At 39.9% G+C, this 19,407-nt stretch overlaps 1 protein-coding gene across 2 annotated transcripts in view; it reads left to right on the top strand.

Moving 5' to 3' along the window:
* CLIC5 (chloride intracellular channel 5) overlaps nucleotides 1-19,407 on the top strand; it is a 78,058-nt gene that overhangs the window by 31,819 nt on the left and 26,832 nt on the right. For both annotated transcript variants that reach the window (XM_062489631.1, XM_062489632.1), the window contains exons 2-4: nucleotides 13,734-13,843; nucleotides 14,198-14,323; nucleotides 15,656-15,762. In XM_062489631.1, coding sequence (XP_062345615.1) covers nucleotides 13,734-13,843; nucleotides 14,198-14,323; nucleotides 15,656-15,762 — 343 coding nt within the window. The remainder of the gene's footprint in view (nucleotides 1-13,733; nucleotides 13,844-14,197; nucleotides 14,324-15,655; nucleotides 15,763-19,407) is intronic.

The raw sequence follows: 19,407 nt of genomic DNA, 5'->3' as shown, positions 1-19,407 counted from the left end.
AATTTGAAGAAGTTATGTAACTTTTGTATAAGTTATATAAAGTGATATAGTATAAGTTATTTAAGTTATATAAACTTTATAAAGTTATAATTAGTCCCATGACATCTCTTCCAATTTGAGCACCAAGGATTATTAATTTTTAACTTATTAAAATATTTGAATATTTATTTAACATTTATTTAAAGCCATATCCAGGATCTTTGAAAGTGAGTGCAGTGTTAGTACTAATCACCTTGTGCCGTGCTGCCAGAAAGAAGGATTCTGTACTAAGAGATGTTTAGCTTTTCATTGCAAGTGTGAAATCATAGGATTTCTCTTGTTATTTTTGGAAGACCACTCGTGTGCGCTTGACATTTTACAATAATAGGAAAAAAAATCTCCATTTTAGAGAGAATTATAAGTAAAGATTAAAAAAAAAAAGGGCTTACTTTTCAGATCTTATTCAGGTACTTGAGGGAATTAGGCCCAGCTGTACACAAATGTATAGAAAATGTTACTAAATTTGCTTGCCAATTGCTGGTTTCTCAATTACCTGATTAACCTGGATTGTCTCCAGAGAAGGTGGCACCTTCTTGTGAACTTGACAATAAATGGGTGAGGAGATTTAGAGGGCATGACCCTTGTGTCACATTCCATTTCCACCATATCAAAAAGGATTTGTTTAATTTGAATAAAGCAGCTGGGTGACAGTGTCAGAGAAGCAGAGTGGAGAGCCAGAGAAAGGGTTGGGAGCTGGGGGCAGATCTCAGGGTTGCTATCACCAAATCAGTGGTGAAGCCAGGGAATGGGGAATATTGCTGAAAGGTGAGGGACAACAAAGCTATTATTTTTTTGTGGGGGAAGAGTGTGAGCAAGAGACAGTTTGGGGAGAAGGCTGCTGATTGCTTCTGAAAAAGCTGTGAGAGGAAAGAGCAGGATGGAGAAGAGTTTTGCTGCACAGCCATGCTGGCACTGCTGGTCTTCTTGGAGGGTGCTCCACTTGGAGCACGAGGGTCTTAGGAGTGATAAGAATAATAAAAAAAAAGATGACATGTTGGATTGACAGCATGATCAAGGATCCCAGAAACAAAAGGACACTAAGAGGTGAAAAGGTGCTAGGGAAAGTATAATTGATTATTTTAATCAATAGCATTGAATTAAATTTATTTAAGCTTTGGGGTTTTTTTTGTTTATTTGTTTTTTTTTTTCTTTTTCCTTGTTTCATGCTGTATAACAGGATAAAATTAAATTAGAGGAAATTCAGTCTGAGCATCAGGAAAGATGTTGAGATGCTTGAACACATCCAGAGGAGGCAACAAGGCTGGTGGGGGGCTTGGAACACAAACCCTGTGAGGAACGGCTGAGGGAGCTGGGGTTGTTTATCCTGGAGAAAAGGAGACTCAGGGGTGACCTCATCACTCTCTACAACTTCCTGAAAGGTGTTTGTAGTCAGGTGGGGCTGGTCTCTTTCTCCAAGCAGCAACTCACAGAACAAGAGGACACAGTCTCAAGCTGCAACAGGGGAGATACAGGTTGGATATTAGGAAAAAATTTTTCATGGAGAGAGTGATAAAGTACTGGAATGGTCTGCCTGGGGGGGTGGTGTCACCGTCCCTGGATGTGTTTAAAAAAAGACTGGATGTGGCACTCAATGTCATGGTCTAGTTGAGGTGTTAGGGCATGGGTTGGACTTGAAGATCTTGAAGGTCTCTTCCAACCTAGTCATTCTGTGTATTCTGTGAATCAGGTCAAAATTTGTTTTGAGAAAATTATCAAAACCATTTCCTATGGAAAGTTTTTAAAGCATTTCAAACTGGCCCAAACAGTACAGACAAAGGAATTTAAGAAATCATCCTGCACTGGGATACTGAGGAAACAAGAAATGTCTTCCAGACTCCTCTCATTGATCTGTTTTTTTCTGTTCACAATATTTATCATACGTTAAATTCAGAAGCCCATACTGCAAGAAGAAGACTTTTACTAATGCACAAACTTATTCAGAATTTCTCAGTAGCTTTTGGAAAGCATCAGTGTTTATTTTCTCCATCATTTGATATTGAACACACAAATTGTTTTGCTTTTAGGTGAGTCCCAAGGAACATTTATATGCTGTTTGTGTGTATGTAGACTCTTAGACTCTTGCTTTCACTGCAGGTATTTCCATTTATAAACTCAAAACTTGTTCTCTGTGCCTTTTTAAATGAAATATTCAGAGGGAGTGGCATCAGAAAGACTGCCTTGTAGTGCAGCACCCCTCTAATGGCTAAATATGACTGCATGTCTGTGTAGATAATCAGATGAACAAGTACAGAAAGGAAGAAAATATTAAAAATGGAAAAAAAATCTCCTCTATACTGAACTCTGTGATTATTTCTCTATGAGTAGCTGGAAACCAGAAAATGTATTTATAAGGGATTTTTATTCTCAGGGTGTTAAGATTTGGTCCAAATACCAATAATATTTATTGACAATGAGTTTATTGGAGTGATTGTGGGTTGCACTTGGGAGTCACACTGAGGTACAAACATCAAAAGAAAGACTGGTTTGGGCTTGTGGTTTGCTGGTCCTTTGCAGCAGAGCTTGATCTGCTTTCAGTGGAAGTCAGAAACACATCTCATCTCATCTCATCATGGAGCTCCCCCTGCCCTCTGCAGGGCTGTGAACTTTGGAGATGCAGAAGGAGAGAGGAAGGTCCAGTCCTGCCCATTCCAGGACACCTCCTGCGCGCTGCCAATTGTTCTTTTAGCCCATTCCGAGTCACTGAGGAACAGTATTTTTGTGATGTCAATAAGGTACAAAGCAAGACCCCCCGAGGACACTTTATGGGATCAGCTGATACAGTCAATGCCTTTATCAGCAGCACCCACCGTCCAGACCTTTATTTGCAGTGCCTGCAAGTGACTCTCTTTACTAAGACTGCAAATAAAGTAATGGAATTTCAATAAATAATTCAGCCCTGGATCTTATTTCAGGTTCAGCATTGACTTTCAGCACCTGGCTGCTGTTATTATTTGTTAGTCTGACATGCTGCTTAGAGGCATGGAAATTTGGCTGCTGTTCACCAACATTTGCAGAATATGCTGTGTGACCAGATTACTACCCCCAGCTCAGAGATTTTTAACAGGCATACAAATTCCAGATGTGCCAGATTGAATTCTTAAAAGAAAAACTTCATGCAGGATTCTGGTACTGTAATGGGAAGTCTGCACAGATCTTGTTTTGGAGAAACAACTTCTGTATTTGCACCTGATCTCCACTAGAAACAGGAATAATTTGGCTAGAATTTGCATTGCCTATGACACCTTTTGACACTGATCTATCTCTCATTTTATTTTCTGCAGCTTCCCCAGGGGGAGTTTCTTTCTTTCTTTTTTTTTAATTTTTAATTTTTTTTAAAAGATCTAATTAGCTTTCAGGATATAGTATCATCAGTATCTGGAAGAATTAAAATTGGTGCTTTGTGAATAGCTAAATAAGAGTTATTCACAAATTATTTCTTCAGAGCACTTGTGGTTTTAATAATTTATTAGGAAGAAACTAGTAAATCTAAAGTATGGCTCTGCTTTCACTGAAGTCAGTGGAAAATTTAGTGGGAATACTTTGTGTGAATACTGACTATTACAGACTAAATAAAGTACAATATCACTGAAACATAGAATATTTTGAGATGGAAGGAATATTTTAAAGGTCATCTAGTCTGATTCTCCTGCAGTAATCAGGAACATATTTAACTAGATCAGTTTGCTGAGAGCCTTGTCCAGCCTGACCTTGAACATTTCTAGGGATGGGGCATCTGCCACCTACTCCATTAGAATATAACACACTAATGGGTGTGGTGCCTAAAGGTAAAAACCCTAATAAGGTCCTGCAGGCTTAAGCTTCCAAAATGAAGGAGCTGCATTATGGATATGCAGAACATGAGTAGGCACTGTGGTATCAATATCTTGCAGGACAAGATCATTCCAGTACCTGAAGGGAGCCAACGAGAAAGATGGAGAGAAAATATTTACGAGAGCCTGGACTAACAGGGCAAGGGGGAATGGCCTCAAACTGAAAGGGAGCAGGTTTAGGTTGGATGTTAGGAAAACATTCTTCCCAGGGAGGGTGGTGAGGCCCTGGCACAGGTGCCCAGAGAAACTGTGTCTGCCCCGTGCCTGGAAGTGTCCAAGGCCAGGTTGGATGGGGCTTGGAGCAGCCTGGTCTGGTGGAAGGTGTCCCTGCCCATGGCAGGAAAATTGGAACTGGATGATTTTTAAGGTCCTTTCCTGCCAGAACCACTATGATTCTAAGTTTATTTGTCTTAATAGAAGTATTTGTGACTTTCTTGTTCAAAGTCCTTACTTCTTCCTATGAGATACACCACAAATCCAAAACAACCAATAGTAGCTGATGCTTCAGCATCGCTGTTGAATTTTACTAAACTCATGACAATGTTCTAAATACTGTCCTGACTCCCCAAATCCTGTCACTAAGGTTCCTTCCAGTACTTGAACCCACATGCATAAACGCAACTGATAGATAAGAAAAAAAGGTTGCGTGTATGAGGGATGTGACAAGTCAGCTACCTTTAGGAAAACCCCAGAAATGGGATGTTGACTTCCTTCGGAGCTGGAGCTGCTCCCTGCAATGCAAACAGGCAACGCTAGAGGGGATTTTACTACCACTCTATGTGAGGCATGTGCCTCTCCCAAAAACCTTTTCAAGACGTGTGTTCTGGTTCAGCCACAGGATGTTGGCTACAGGCTGAGCGAAATCTTTGTATGATGCAGGTCAGGAAAGATTATGATAATTGTTCCCTCTGGCCATGAAACCTCTCAGTGAAATTCTGGTCCTGTCAAAGTCATGGGCAAAATTGCCATTGATTTCACTGGGGCCAGACCTCATTCTGTGCAGGTTGGAGGGAAGCAAAAGTCTGTGCCACCAAGCATCCAGTACTGGCAGCAGGAGCAGTTTTATTGTTATAGTCACTAATATATACTGTTAAAAAGAATTTTTAAAACATCCTATGCCCCCTCTCCACTCTACAGCAGGATGACATAAATCAAGACCAGTTTTACCAGCTTCTTTTGATTTCTTCAAAGCCTCCACTAGATGCAGATTACATAATCTCCTTAGAAAGCCTGCTCTGTGTTTCATTAGTCCTATAATTACACTGTTCTTTTTTCTCTCCTAAATCTTTATTGTTGCAAATTGAGCAAAATACTTTATCCCATCCTCTGTGAGCATGAACAACAAAGGATCATCATCCTCTTTGTGAAACAGTCTTGTACATGCTTGAGGACTGTTATGTTGTAGTAGAACAACATGTGTACATCTCATTACCTAGTTGCCATTTCCTGTAGAAGCACACACTGGTAATTCACATTGTGATTTACGTAAAACCTCCTTCGCTTTGCCCTCACCGGCTATTCCCCATCCTGCATTTTGTACATTACATTTTGTTTTTCTCACATCTTACACCTTGAGGTTTATTTTGCTGAATTTCATTTAAGTGATTTCAGGTACTTTGTTCCAACTTCTTAACATCACTTTGAGTCTACTTCTCTCCTGGGAAATCCAGTAACCTCTCTGTGCTTATTGTTGTCAGGAAATTGTGTGAGGTTCTGTCTGTTCCTTCCTCCATTTTTCTAATGGAAGCATTAACTATGACTCATCTTGTCACAGACCTTTGTGGTACCTCTATTTGTTATGTGTTTATGCTCTAACAGAAAACTTGGTTATTGCTGTTCTGTTACATATGTTTTCAACTTCTCATACAAGCACTTTGCAGAGGTTTCATGCAGGTCTTGTTTCCCTATTTTGTTAATGAAAATATGGTCTGGATCTGATGTCATGAGCCTTGCAGAGGTCAGCTCTAGGTACCTGCTGCTTCTTTCATACCCAAAGTGCTGGGTAACCTGGAAGAGAACAAAATTTACTTGGGTTAGTTCATGTTATTTGTTCCTGATACGTCTATATTGTCTTATCAACTTTAGATTTCCACATTCACTTGTGAGTTACTGTTCCTCATTTGTTCTGCTGTCTTTCTGTATGTTAAACTTATATCTCTGACATTTCTTGAGTTCTTTTCATGTTTATGTAGTGTCTCACTCACAGTGAATTATTGATGGGTCTCTAAAAAGCAAAGCTTTTAAAAGCTGTTCTCTGAGGTTGCATCCACTGGCTGATGTGGGTACCCAGGATCCTGTGCCAGGATCCTGGTGAGTGATGGAAGCATAGTTGCTTTATTAGATTGGAAAAGGCTCAGGAAGAAGTGTAAAGGATGATTGTTATTTGTTCTTCTAGCCAAGACTGATACACCTGTATTTTCAGTCCAGTATGCTCCAAAACACAGGAACTTTTTGAACAATCTCCTATCAAGAGCTATGATAAGAATGGCAATTTTTGGTTATGAAGAATTTCATGATTTTGCTCTAAATTGTGCTAAGTCTAAAGAAACAATTCAAAAACATTCACAGCATTACTGAACAGAGGCTGTGGTGTGCTTTCTCTGAGGAAGGAAATTGCCATAGTAATTTTAAAAGGAAATTTTGGCTGCTGGGTAGGCTGCTGGGCAGCCAGGAGCCCTGTGAGTCCTGATGAGCTGAAGGTTGTGACCCCCCGAGCTTTGTGTGGTCCCAGCTCCCTGCCTGTCCTTGAGGGCTGGCCAAAGACCACAACTCCAGATGTATTCCCCAAAGTGATATGGCCAAAGCTTTCATGTATCTCTATCAGGTATTTGTCAAATTCCGGGTGAGCTCCTCAAAGAATATTTTATTTAATAAAGAGATTTCATTTTTGAACACTAATTTTTCTGTCTAGTTACTCAAGAAACTCACAGTCAGTGATAATTCCTTCTTACTGAGGCTTTTAAAATCAGCTTTTCTTTTTGGGTGGCTTGTGGCATGATTTGCCACATGTAGAGAGTTGATACTTGTGAGAAGTCAGCTGCCTTCAAATTGTCTCACAAGATCTAAAACTGTTAGCCACTCTGAAAATGTCAGTCTGCATTTAGCACCCATCGTTTAGCTTATATTATGCTGACATTAAAAGAATATAAATATGCGCTCTGTGTGATTTCTGTCTACACTTAGTGCTGATGTTAATGACTCTCACTCTTCTGGGGGCTTTTCCCTTATACATCACCCTGTGAAAGTCAGTCTTGGTGTTCAGAAGTTCCTCACAGCAGAGCATGGAGGAATTATGGAATGGAATATGGTCTCTTAGAAAAAAAAAGTACCAAACTATATATATATATATATTTGTATTTATTTGGTGTAGGAAGGTTTGTTACAGTTCCCACTACCTCTGGTTATCTGATGTTAAATTCTCATTAGGTTGACCACACATGCATAGCTAAGTAACAGGTCTACAAATATAAATGAAATGAAAATGATATCATGTTCTAGGGTGTCAGACCAGTCTGTGCCCTTCTACTGTACTGATATTTGTCAAGTCATGGAACTTTAGAATAAAGGAGAAGAGGTGATGGAATAGCATGGAATCCTTTCCATGTGATCAGACCATTCAGTCATGTCTAGTCTGTAGTTTTCTAAGTCTAAAATGCACATGACTTACTGGAGTTCTCAGACATCACAAGGTTTATTTCAGAGCAAAACTTCATTCAAGAGCAAATACAGTGGCCAGTGGCTCCAACAAAGCCCTTGAGGTAACAGACCTATTTGTGCAGGTTGGTCCCTGTGCATACAGCTGTTCTACTACCAGGACCTCAGCTGATATGGCAGATGAATCTGATCTTTACTGTGAATATCCTAAGCCATCATTAAAGGATTCTCTGGAAGAAGCCAGCCTATAGGACTGATCCCTTCCTTCCCTTTCTGCCCCTCATCTGGATATAAAAAGTTGAAAAATCATGATTTACCAAACCTATAGATAATTGTCATGTCCTAACATGATGCCCATGGGGTCTCCAGCCTGCAATTCCATCTTCTGAAAGTCTTGAATGTCTCAAGAGTACAAATGCATCTCTTCCAAAGCTGCAGAGATGTGAGAGTGCAGTGTCAGCTCCTTGGAGATCCTCAGCCCTGCTGACATGCTGCTCAGCTGCTTGGAACCCAGTGTGAGAAGCCAGCTCCCCTCAAATTGGCCAGTAGTGCACACCAGTTCAGCTTATGTGCATCTAAAATATATGCCTGTATGTAATGCCAGACTTGGACAGCATTTTGGCTGGGTTTTGGAGAGCTGGCTAAAGAGTCTCACCACTTCCTTTTTGTTTTGTTGCTACCCTGACAGTCCTTCAGGCAAATGCTCTATTTTTGTTTGACATATATGCACATGGTCCATTTCCACATACTCTATCTTGCCCTCCCTTGGAATGCTGCTGCTCAGCGTTTCTCCTAGAAAAATGAAATCTCAGGAAAAGTCCAATGAAGTTGAAATGCTGCACATCAAATTTATTATTGTTTTTATAGGCCCCTGTTCAGGAAAGTACTTAAGTATGTGCTTAAGTCCTATTGAAATCAACAGGACTTAAGAACATGCTTAAAGTCAAGCAAATACTTCCTCTGAATTGGGATGTATTTCAGCACATTCTTAAATGCTTTCCTGAACCAGAGCCACAGTCAACAGGAATGTCCTGTGATATACAGGGCTTGTGAGTTGAGATTTACTTCTGACTTAAGACCTACCAGTGTTGCTCTATGAATGTACAGTTCTTAGTTTGCCTCTTGGTTGGTGGCACTCCAAAAAGCTCACTGGCTTTTGCATTTGGATGAGAAATCAGGAAAGAAAAAAAGACAAGAAAATGGAAAAAGAAAATGACCCTTACTAAAGCAATACCTTGGCATCACTGATCTCATGTTGCAACCCATGATTTTTTCCTACAATGGAGATTTGTGCTATTGTGTGTGTGGTAAAATTACTAAGACAGAATTTTTTTTTCTTAATAGCACAATAAATAGGATATTTCCTGGCTTGCTTTGCCTTTCCAATAGGATTTTCACTTCCCCTTTGGGTTCTGAGCGTAAGGAGAGTAAGTGTCAAAAGGCAGGAGCTTTCCCAGTTTTAAAACAGAGAGGGTGTAACCGTGTGTAATGTGAGCCTCGAGTTTGATTGTAGGGGTGATGAAATCAAGCCCCTCCTTAAGCCTTACTGGGAAACACTGAGGTGAATTGGCCTGCTTGTTTTTGTTAACTTGTTAAAATCCTTTTGAAAAAGAAATGTGTTTTAATGTCTTCAAAAGTATCTCCTTGCTTTACCCCACAGTCTAACAGACCCCAGGACCACATACAGAATTACCTCAATGCAGTGAAAATGAAAGGAGGAGGATAGGTAAACCAAAATACATTATTTGCCTGGAAAAAACACAGTGCTTTGCCATATGCAATTCTTTCCTGTGCTGCCATTTTAAAGCTAGATGCTTAGTCATTATTAATGATGGTGTATTTCTTTAAAGTTTTGTATTTTGGTATGAACTGGAAGTTGTCTTTTTTCCTCCCGTAAGGTTAGTTAAAATAATGTACAGTCATCTGTGTGTATTGCAGTCCCTGTGCAATGTACCAGTAGGAGTATTTTTGGAATATGTGAGGAAATTTATTACAGTAATTTCATTTATAGCAAAGTATTAGCTTGAACTTGACAAGAGCTCCTTGTTCACATTGTTCAGCTGTGCTTTGCAGCAGTTGGAGGCTTTTGATACTGCCATGACTTCACAAAAATACTTGACGCAAGTTCATAAAATCACTTGAGACTATTTTTTCTCCCTCCCCAAACCACCTAAATTTTGTTAATTGATAATGTGTTTGTGCAGCCCCCACATGCACACACACATGTTGTTAAGGTTTAATTAATTCACTAAAAACAGCTGAACTATTTAAGGAGGAGCACCTTATAATTAATAAAGGAGAACATGTTGTTCATTCTTGCCATTACTGAGACAGAGGGAAGCAGCTGGTCTGACAGTAGGCTTTTCCTGATGTGATTATACTGAGTTCCAGGGCAGGACCTTGCATCACTTGGTGTGAAGGACAGAAACAGCTGGAGACTTAAGTGGAAAAGAATGCTTTTTGAGTAGGTAAACTCATAAAATTATGTTTGTGAGAAGCAATGGGTGCAGAAAGTGCTGTTTCCAAGATGGAGAAACTTAAGCCCCTAGAAATTCTGGCTCCGCAAACTTCAGACTTTTCTATTGCTGGGGTCCAGGTTCATCCCACCTCAAATGAGGGCACCCAGTAGATTCAGTCAAAGTGAAAGGTGGACAGATTCATCTTTCAGATGTGCATCTTGGCCTAGCCCACACAGGAGACCTTCTCTAGGGCACCTAAATTAAACTTCAGTGGGCTGAGTAGTGAGTGATTGGCCAAAGAGTCTCACCCAGTAAATCCTCAAATCTATTATACTTTTCCACGGTCACTATGGGAATTTGCCTTTTCGAGTGGGGCTCTTCTCAGTTGGGAGTGCACTTAAACAACTCTATCTCCTTTATCCTAGTGCCCACAAAGCCTTAAGTCTGTCCCTAGCTGCAATCTTTTATTCAGAATTGTCAGTACAGTCCCTAGTTGCAATCATAATATCAGAAATATCCAGTATTACTGGCAGGGAGAGTGGAAATGTCACCAACTTGCTCAGTTTTATAAATGCTTCATTACTTTTACTGTGTTTCAGGAAAGCTTCATGAGAAAGCTTTTGTGAAAAACAGCAGGAATAAATGGTGGTTCTCCATTTTGTCAATTATTTGCTCTTTTCTTTCCATCCACTGCTTGAGTTCTTGATCTTGATGAAGGTGTTATTTAATTCCTGCCTTTCTGAGCCCTTGCCCTTGGACAGATATATAACGGGTTTGTCTTTGGGCACTACTGGGGTGCATTAAGAAAGCTCTTTTTCTTTGAAGCTCAGAGTGACTAAGCTTGAGAAGTTTTCTTTCTCATCTCCTCCTGGTAGTTAATAGACTTCACAAAGGATCTCAAAACACTCTGATAAGCCTTTGAAGTTGTTACCTACTAAGGTTTTGCTCTTTCTGAGTGTTGAACATTGAATTACCGACTGCTGTTAGAAGCAATGAGAAAAGATTCACAAAACCAACTGAGCCTTGCCTATAATTTCCACAGAAAAAGAGCTGAATATACTGGGTAAATTGTGTTGCTGGGGAGATTTTGATTTTGTTCTCTCCTCTGTCACCAGTTTGCCTTGTGATTTGTGGTAGCATTTTTAGTTATGCCAGTCACATGAGATCAAAACCCATGAGTCAGTCTCCACCCAAATCATGAGCCTGGCTTCCAGATCCCAGAGCTTTGAACAGACATCATACCGTACTTTTTCTTTATTCTATCTTCTGTTTTTGGAATTTCCTCTGCCTATTCCCAGTGTGTCTCTAGCAATACATTTTTCCCATTGCTTTGGAAGTGTTGAGAAGGAATTTTGACCATTTAGGACTGTTGGAGGCCTCATTTGACCTGTACAATTAATTATATTTTTGATCACCAAGTCAATCTTATTTCTTCCACATTTTACATCTTCCTTTTCTCTATGATTTCTACATCCCTTAGTCCCACACAGTCCATCGCTTCTTGTGGTGTTTCTTCCTTGTCATTTTCATTCTTCCAGGTGCATGGTGTAACTCTTGGGGATGTCCTTTGTTGAGAGTTGGACTCAATGATCCTTCCAACTCAGCAGATCCTGTGATTCTGTGCTTTAAATTATTCAGTGATTCCACTGATTCGGTGATTCTGTGATTCAGCTGATTGTGTGATTCAGATGATTCTATTATTGTGTGATTCAGTTGCTCCGTCCCTCCTTTAGTTCTCTGGTCTGGAGATGGTTTTTCACCATTCCCTTGAAAGACAGAGAAAGTGTAAGAAGATACAGGTCTGGGTAACCCTTAATTTTTGCATGAGAATAAAGAAATAGAGAGAGGAGGGAAATTGTGTTCATGTGTCTTTCCTGAAAAAGATGAAATTATGATTTATGTTTAAGATGGTGTAAAAATCAAAGGGAAGTTTGGTGTCATGTTGCTGTTTTCTCCCATAGCATTTGCCTCTTTTCAGGAAGGGTAAGAAGTCAAAAGCTCTTGGCAATGGTTTAACAAGCTGAATCCAAATCAGAAAATGTGACTTTGCAGTAATAATGGCATGCACTATGGTGGTGCCTGGTATTCCCATGGTGACATTGTTGCTGTTGCCATGAAATTTGCAGAACAGAGCTAATGATTAAATCCATGACATTTTGCAAAACCAGGCTACTCACACCTCAGGTAGATGGGAAATGCATCCTGTCTTGCTCATCCTTATGCCCTACCACTCTTTTCACCCACATTGTTTGTTGATCCTTGTGTGTGCCATGTGCCAGACATACTGCATACCCATAATTTTAAGTAAAACTTCATCCAGACTATTCCCCCCTATATCCAAGTACCTCTAGAGTCTAAGTGCTTGAAAACAAATCTGAACCCAGATCAAAACTCTTTACACAGATCTGAACTTTGTGACAGGTTGTCTGCAAGCCTTGAATTCACACTCTCCCCATAGTCTGGTGGCAGGAAATGTGGAATTTGTTTTTAAACCCCGAATCATCAGAAGTTGCATTCAAGACATGAGAAAGATTCTTGATGCCCACCAGAAAATCTTTTGGCTGAACATTTCACAGGCAGGGCCTGAATTTGTACCAACTGGACATGTCTCAAAGAGTTAGTTGTTCTGCTGGGGATGTTTCACGGAGCTGCAGTAATTAGAAGGGATTCGTTCTTTAAGACATAGAAATGCTACCTCACAGCTTGAATATTAATAAGAGAAAATTTATGAGAGCCAACAGAGCAATATAACATTGTCTCCAAAGGAAAAGCACATTTATTTGACTAGCTCTTTCATCAGCCATTTTCGGACACACACTGTGCTTAAAATACAGTTATGCAATCCATGTGGGTCAACAACGGAAGGTTAGTTGCTTCACCAGGATTATAAATGTCTTTTAAGCACAATGGTACCACAAATTAAAATGGAAATCTATCAAAACAGTTATCATCCTGAAAGCTTTAGCCACAAGCATAATTATTGTAAAAGGATGTTGTCCTTGGCTGCAGCTTTGGCTCAGTTCAGCTGGTGTTATTTGTATCCCCCCATGGCTCAAAGTTAGAATTTGCATGGCTAAGGACCATAAATTTTTAGAGGAAAAAAATAGGCTGTTCCTCAATGCTAAAACTAACAGTTTTGTTTTGTTGTGTAGTGGTTTGTAGGCAACTCATTAGATACTAGAGATAGGAACAGACTGAATGTGGTGGCTGAAACCTGCCTTGAACCTCAGAAGGATTCAAATGGAGATTTCTGTCTAGACCGGGCTGTTTGTGTCTAAGGCAGTTGTTGATGTGCACAAGAAGGACTCAATGTCCAGGGTCTTTGGGTTTAAAGTACATGTTTTAGATAGTAAAACAGTGAAGCAGATATTGAGTTGATATAAATGGCAGTCTACAGACTTAAATAAAGCAGAAATCAGGTCCTGAGTTTGTCCACCCCGTCCATGAGGCAGACAGTCCGGTAGGGATGACAGTAGTTGAAAGAACGCCCTGGATTTTGCTTGCCATCAGCAAGGGACACATGTTAGAGATGTCCTCAGGAGAGGCTCCATGTTGCATCCTTGAGCTCCTGACAAAGGCTGAATCCTGCATTAGCTCCTTTCTTGTGTTGATGATAAACTATATTAAATTACAAGCACTGCTGGTTATTTTAAAAATGCTTATTTTTCTCTCACCATCCAATTTTTTGTCTTGAGGGAGGTGAATGAGTAACAAGTCTGAAATCCATTTTTCCTCTCTTCCCATCCCCCAGGCTGGTATAGATGGAGAAAGCATTGGGAACTGCCCATTCTCCCAGCGTCTCTTCATGATCCTGTGGCTTAAAGGAGTTGTGTTCAATGTCACCACTGTTGATCTGAAAAGGTAAAAATTGTTCAGTTTAATTGAAGATAGGTGTACGACCAAGTATTTGCACTATAGAAAGACCCTACTATGCTAAATCAGATTTTTATCTGGCCTAGAGAGCTTGTGGTACACAACAAAATAGTTGGGATTCAGGTTTGATTGTTTTTTGTTTTTGTGTTTTTTTTTTTTTCTCAGTTGTGGAATGTTTTTATATTAAACAGGGTGCATGGGGTAGTTTCAAAGTCTTCCAACCTCAAATTACAGGAGAGAAAAAAAACCAAAAGGCAGACTTATTTTGTAGGAACTATATATATCTGTGCAACTACCCAACCATAAAGATTAGTGATTTCATGACTTTTTCCCTGCTTGCAGAAAGCCTGCTGACCTGCACAATCTAGCTCCTGGGACCCACCCACCTTTCCTGACGTTCAATGGAGAAGTCAAGACAGATGTTAACAAGATTGAGGAATTCTTGGAAGAGATTCTTGCACCTCCAAAGTAAGATCTTTGACATTTTTTTTCAGTCAATATTCCATTTCCTAGGAATGAAAGATGTCCTAAGAAGAGTTCCTAAAAAGCACTCCTTCCTACAACCTTTACTTACAGGAGTAATATTTATTTATGAAACCTTCTGGTTTCAGTGAGATGACTTCCATGTGTGAAGGTTACTTATATGACTAATAACCACAGAATGTTTTCTCTGTACACATTTCAGGATGCCCTTGTATGCAGAATTAAGGAGACCAGTACTAGAAAAAATTTGTAGGGGTCTGGTGGCCACATTTTGCAAAACTAAAAATAACTTGGAATAGATGCTGAGAATTGCCACACAAAATATCTGTGCCAGGAAAAGCATTTTACAGTGAAAAACTAGAGGTTTCTGAGCTCTATGTTGTGTTAGGAAGGTTGGAAGGGGAGCTGATTACAGAGGACGAGAGACTCTGGAGGCAGAAAAGTGCTCATTATTCTTGTCAAGAAATGACAAGAGCCCATAACTGGAAGTTATAACTAAACTGATTCAGATTAGAAATAAGGCCCAGATTTTTTCAGTATGAAAAAGCTACCAATGAAAGGTTTAGATTTACCAGATATGCCTTACTTAGTCAAACATTCTGGACTTAATACAAGGATAATGGAAAAAAGAAATAGTTGGCTGATGAACTGGACCTAATAATCTATGAATCCATCACATTTGGTTTGGTTCCTTATGGAGCATTTTACCTCTAAGTGAATCAGCAGCTATAGGCCAGTCCTGAGGCAAGAGATCAGGCATTTAAATTTTCTGTGCTCTGCTCCATGACCACTGAAGTCAGTAGAAATCATTAGTTTGTGTTTATCTTTCAAATCAATATATTCCTTTATACCAAATGTCTATAAAAAGCAATACAGAGACTGGAACATTTGTTCCTTCACCTGGTTAATCCTAACATCCCTTGCTATTCCATCCTTGAGTACATTTTCAGAGTAGAGGATTAGACACAATTGCCATTCGTAATGGAGAGATCTGGCTGCCAAACTCCCCTGCACCTTTCTGGAAATTTATGCTTCCTTCTGATTTAAGGCTGATTTTAGTTTGTAGTTACATAAAGCACAAGTGCAATTACCTTTGTCTTGACACCATCCCTGTGTAAGTCCCCACACGCTTGCCTTGGCAGACAGATAACAGATACAGTTAAGAGGGTCTTGCCAAGCTGTTGTTTTGAGATAATGAGTGTTAATTACAGTTCTTCACAGAGGAGGTTTTTGTCTCTTCTTGTAAATTATATTTGTAGTCATCACTGTGATGCTGGTAACAAGATGTTGCTCTCCTCACTGCTTTTGCCTGTTCAGGTACCCCAAGCTGGCTGCTAGGCACCGGGAATCAAACACTGCTGGAATCGATATATTTTCCAAATTTTCTGCATACATCAAAAACACCAAGCAGCAGGATAATGCTGGTGAGTATGACCATTACCAAATGTGCCAGGGAGTTTGTGTGCTTAGAAGTGGAAGAAGTCTGCCATTCTCTCATCATTTTACTGTAAACTTTGTTCAGATGACATCAGTTACTGCTGCTGAGCAGCTCGAGGTGGTTGATTAGGTGGACTCAACTCACGTATCTACAGTTGAATTAACTACATCTGTAGTAGTAAATAAAAGAGCCACAAAGTGTTTGGTAGCCTCTTTACCGACAGCCATGGCATGACTCCTGTCCATACAGCCCAGTTTCCTCACCAGAATAGGATCCCTAGCTGCTTCCTGGAAGAGTCTGGTGGCCTGTGCTACCTCCTCCTCTGTCCCAGCACTGCTTGGAGGAGTGTGTGTTGACTGGAGCCAAACCTGGGAGAGCAATTTATGCTTTATTAGATGTTGCCATCAGTCTCTTGGCCCTCTTATCTTATGATTATGTTAATGCTGTTATAGCTAATTTGCTCATATAAGCTGAGTTATATTGAGACATTCCATGTAAAGTAATTAAAAGAAAGAAGTGAGTTTAAGAAATGTAATTGCACTCTGTGAGCTCCAGAATTTCCTTCACATTTCTTTATGAAAAGAAAGTGACCCCCAGAAGCCAGATGCCATTCATATTTATATGCATCCCACACTGTCTTCTGAATAAAATTGCTGTTCTCCACATTCCTTTCCCCTCAGAGAGGCAAGACTTCAGCGAGTCTGAGCTCCTGTTGCTCCATAAAGCTGTGGATTTACACATCCCTATCCCTTGAGATGACCTAGTAGAATATTTGCAGTCATTCACAGATGTACCTCCTCCTTTATATTACTGCTTTCACAGAGACCTAAGGCATGTTGAATACCATGAACTTATATCATGTAATTCAGAAAACACTATGGATTTTGCAGGTTCCAGCTCTGCCACACATTTCATCTGTGCAATTATATTTCATTGCCCAGGGCTGACCCATGAGATAAAAGTGGGTGAATGATGATTTATGTCAGATAACAATCTCCTCTGTAAATATTTTTGTGCTGTTAACAGAAGGAAATAATTACAGTGCTTTGCTTCTCAGTGATGCTAAAACCTTTTTTTTTTTTGTCTAATGCTAAAGGGATGATGAGCTAACCTTTATAGGAAGTTGTAAAATGAAGATAAATTAAGACTTAGACTAAATAGATGTAACAATGAAAGTAAAATATCTTGGCCATTTACAAGGAAGTTTTATGGTCTGCTGTGCAGCTGTAAATCTTCATCTCTGCTGCCCCACATGCACAGTCCCAACTCTTGCTTCTCAGTGACTGCAATATTCAAATCCCTGGGCTCACAAGGGCTGGCATCTGCCACCAGGAGTAAATGGTTGTCCTAGAGGTGTCTGCATCTGGCCATAAGCAGAGCTGGAGTACAAGGTCTGATGTCCACTATGGTGAGATAAGGAGTATAACCCTGCAAAGCACTCCACATTTTCAGAAGATGCAGTGTGATTAGAGAGAGCTTTCCCTAGTCCTGCGTAACAAACTGTTTAGGTAGTCTTGTGAATGATAATTAAGCACACTAAAGTTTTAGAGACAAGAGCTGTAAAGCTGCAGGAGAGACATAATCTTTGCTCTCTGCAAATATCCTCACTCCATTTTTGTTACCTGGTTCCTGCTCCTCTCTTATCCAGACACTGCAGTCCCTGAATGTACTGAATCTCAACTTTCCTCTTCAAAGCAGAGAAAAGCTTTTACCTTAATTTTATTACAGCTGGAGTGCTGCACTTCAAGGAGAATAAAGCAGAGATGGGAAGAGTAGACCTGAATCTTTCTATCTATAACTATGTTCTTTCTATCAATTAAGTAAGGTCCCTGGGACTATCAGTGCAGACCTTAATTTCAGCAGAGTAAATGACTGTCAGTTTTCAAGGGCTAAGGAAGAATAGTTTCTCCCTAATCCCAGGGCTGTTTTACTCACCTTCTGTCCAGTTCATCTGAACAACAGCAGTTTTTCTGAAGGCTGATTTGGATGGGGGAGAATGAGTTAGTCAAAAAGTAGTTGTGTTAAATTTCTTGAGCAGTGGAAGACTGCATGCAAAGAGGAAAGGAGAGCAACACAGTGTACATATTCTTATTGAATCTATTTGGTTTTGATTGGTATTTCATTTTTTTTTCTTGTAAAATTGCAACACCGATTCAAAAGGGATCTGGGGCTCTAGCCCTGATCTGGTCCATATAATTTTACAGTAGGTCCTGCTGCATTATTCATAATGATATAATAGAATCACAGAATCCCAAAAGCTGGAAGAGACCTTGAAATCATCGGGTCCAACCTTTGATCACAACCCTGTCAATTAAACCATAGCACTGAGTGCCACGTCCAGTCACTTCTTGAATAGTTCCAGGGATGGTGACTCTACCACCTCCCTGGAGAGATCATTCCAATGTTTAACAACCCTTTCAGTAACTAAATTCTTCTTGATGTCCAGCCTGGCCTTCCCCTAATACAGCTTGAGGCTTTTTATTGAAGTAAATAGTTTTTGTATTGTATTAATATTATAGTCTACTGTATTTATATGTTAAATAAATTTTATACTTTTTATATATTGTAATACTATATTTGTATTGTATTATTATATATTATATCTATATTTATATTATTATATTTTTCCTATATAGCAGCAGAAGTACTTGTATATAGTTCAGTCACCAAATAAAAGCATTTTATAAACATAAAATGTAATTCTGAAGCTGAAGTCCCTTTCCCAGTCTCCTTGTGAGCAGGTGAGATCCAAAAAGAACAGAGATTGCTGCTTGTGGTTATCATAAGTGGTTTCTGTAACTCCCAGCTCTGAGATAAAGGTACTATGTGTCTCATAGTCACCCTCTATATCCGTTCCTAGCTCCAGCTGATTCCAGTGCTCTGGTTAATCTGGAAAGCCACACCAGTGACTGGAACATCAGTTGCACGTGATCAAAACACAAATAGACAAAGAGTTGTTAGCAAATTAAAAGTAGATTATAGAACTCAGATCATTATATTAACAATAATTTTCATTTCTTTTAATTGGCAATAGATGTGGGGAGGGGGGCAGGATAGCAAGGTAGCTAAAGCACCAACTATCAAGTTATTTAAATTATGTTCTCTTTAACTCAGGAGTCAGGGAAGTGAATTCAATAACATGTGGGGTACCAGGCTGGAAATCTGTAGCATCAGCCTGTCTCTGGCTGTGAGAAGTGTGGGTTAGGTGTAATTATGTGTGACCGTTCCTTGTAGGGTACTGGTTTAGGGCAGGTCTCATGGTGTGTGCAGCGTGAGCTCTCACCCCAGCCCGGGGCTGTTACCGCGCTGCGGAAAAGTGACACCAAGTGGTTGGGATAATTAATGATATTAATGAAGCATGAGGGTACTGGATGTGAGAATTGATGAGAATCTAACGTACACCAAAGGAAAGTCCAAGCTGCTGTCCCTCTTAGTGGAGTTTGCAGCCAAGGGCATGGAGAAACGTCACACTTCAGATGATGGCACTGCTGGCTGTGTCACTGCAGTATTTCTGTCTTGAGAGCACTGGCAGCGTGGCACTGCTAACAGCCTTTGCATAGCTAAATGTTTGGGGCTTTTTCCCTGGTAGTGGAAAAGTCAGTGAGGACAATAAGAGATTGGTAAATCCTTG

The sequence above is a fragment of the Cinclus cinclus genome, chromosome 3 (assembly GCF_963662255.1).
Source record: "Cinclus cinclus chromosome 3, bCinCin1.1, whole genome shotgun sequence".
Classification (NCBI taxonomy): Eukaryota; Metazoa; Chordata; class Aves; order Passeriformes; family Cinclidae; genus Cinclus; species Cinclus cinclus.
This window is presented reverse-complemented; position numbering and strand designations above follow the sequence as displayed.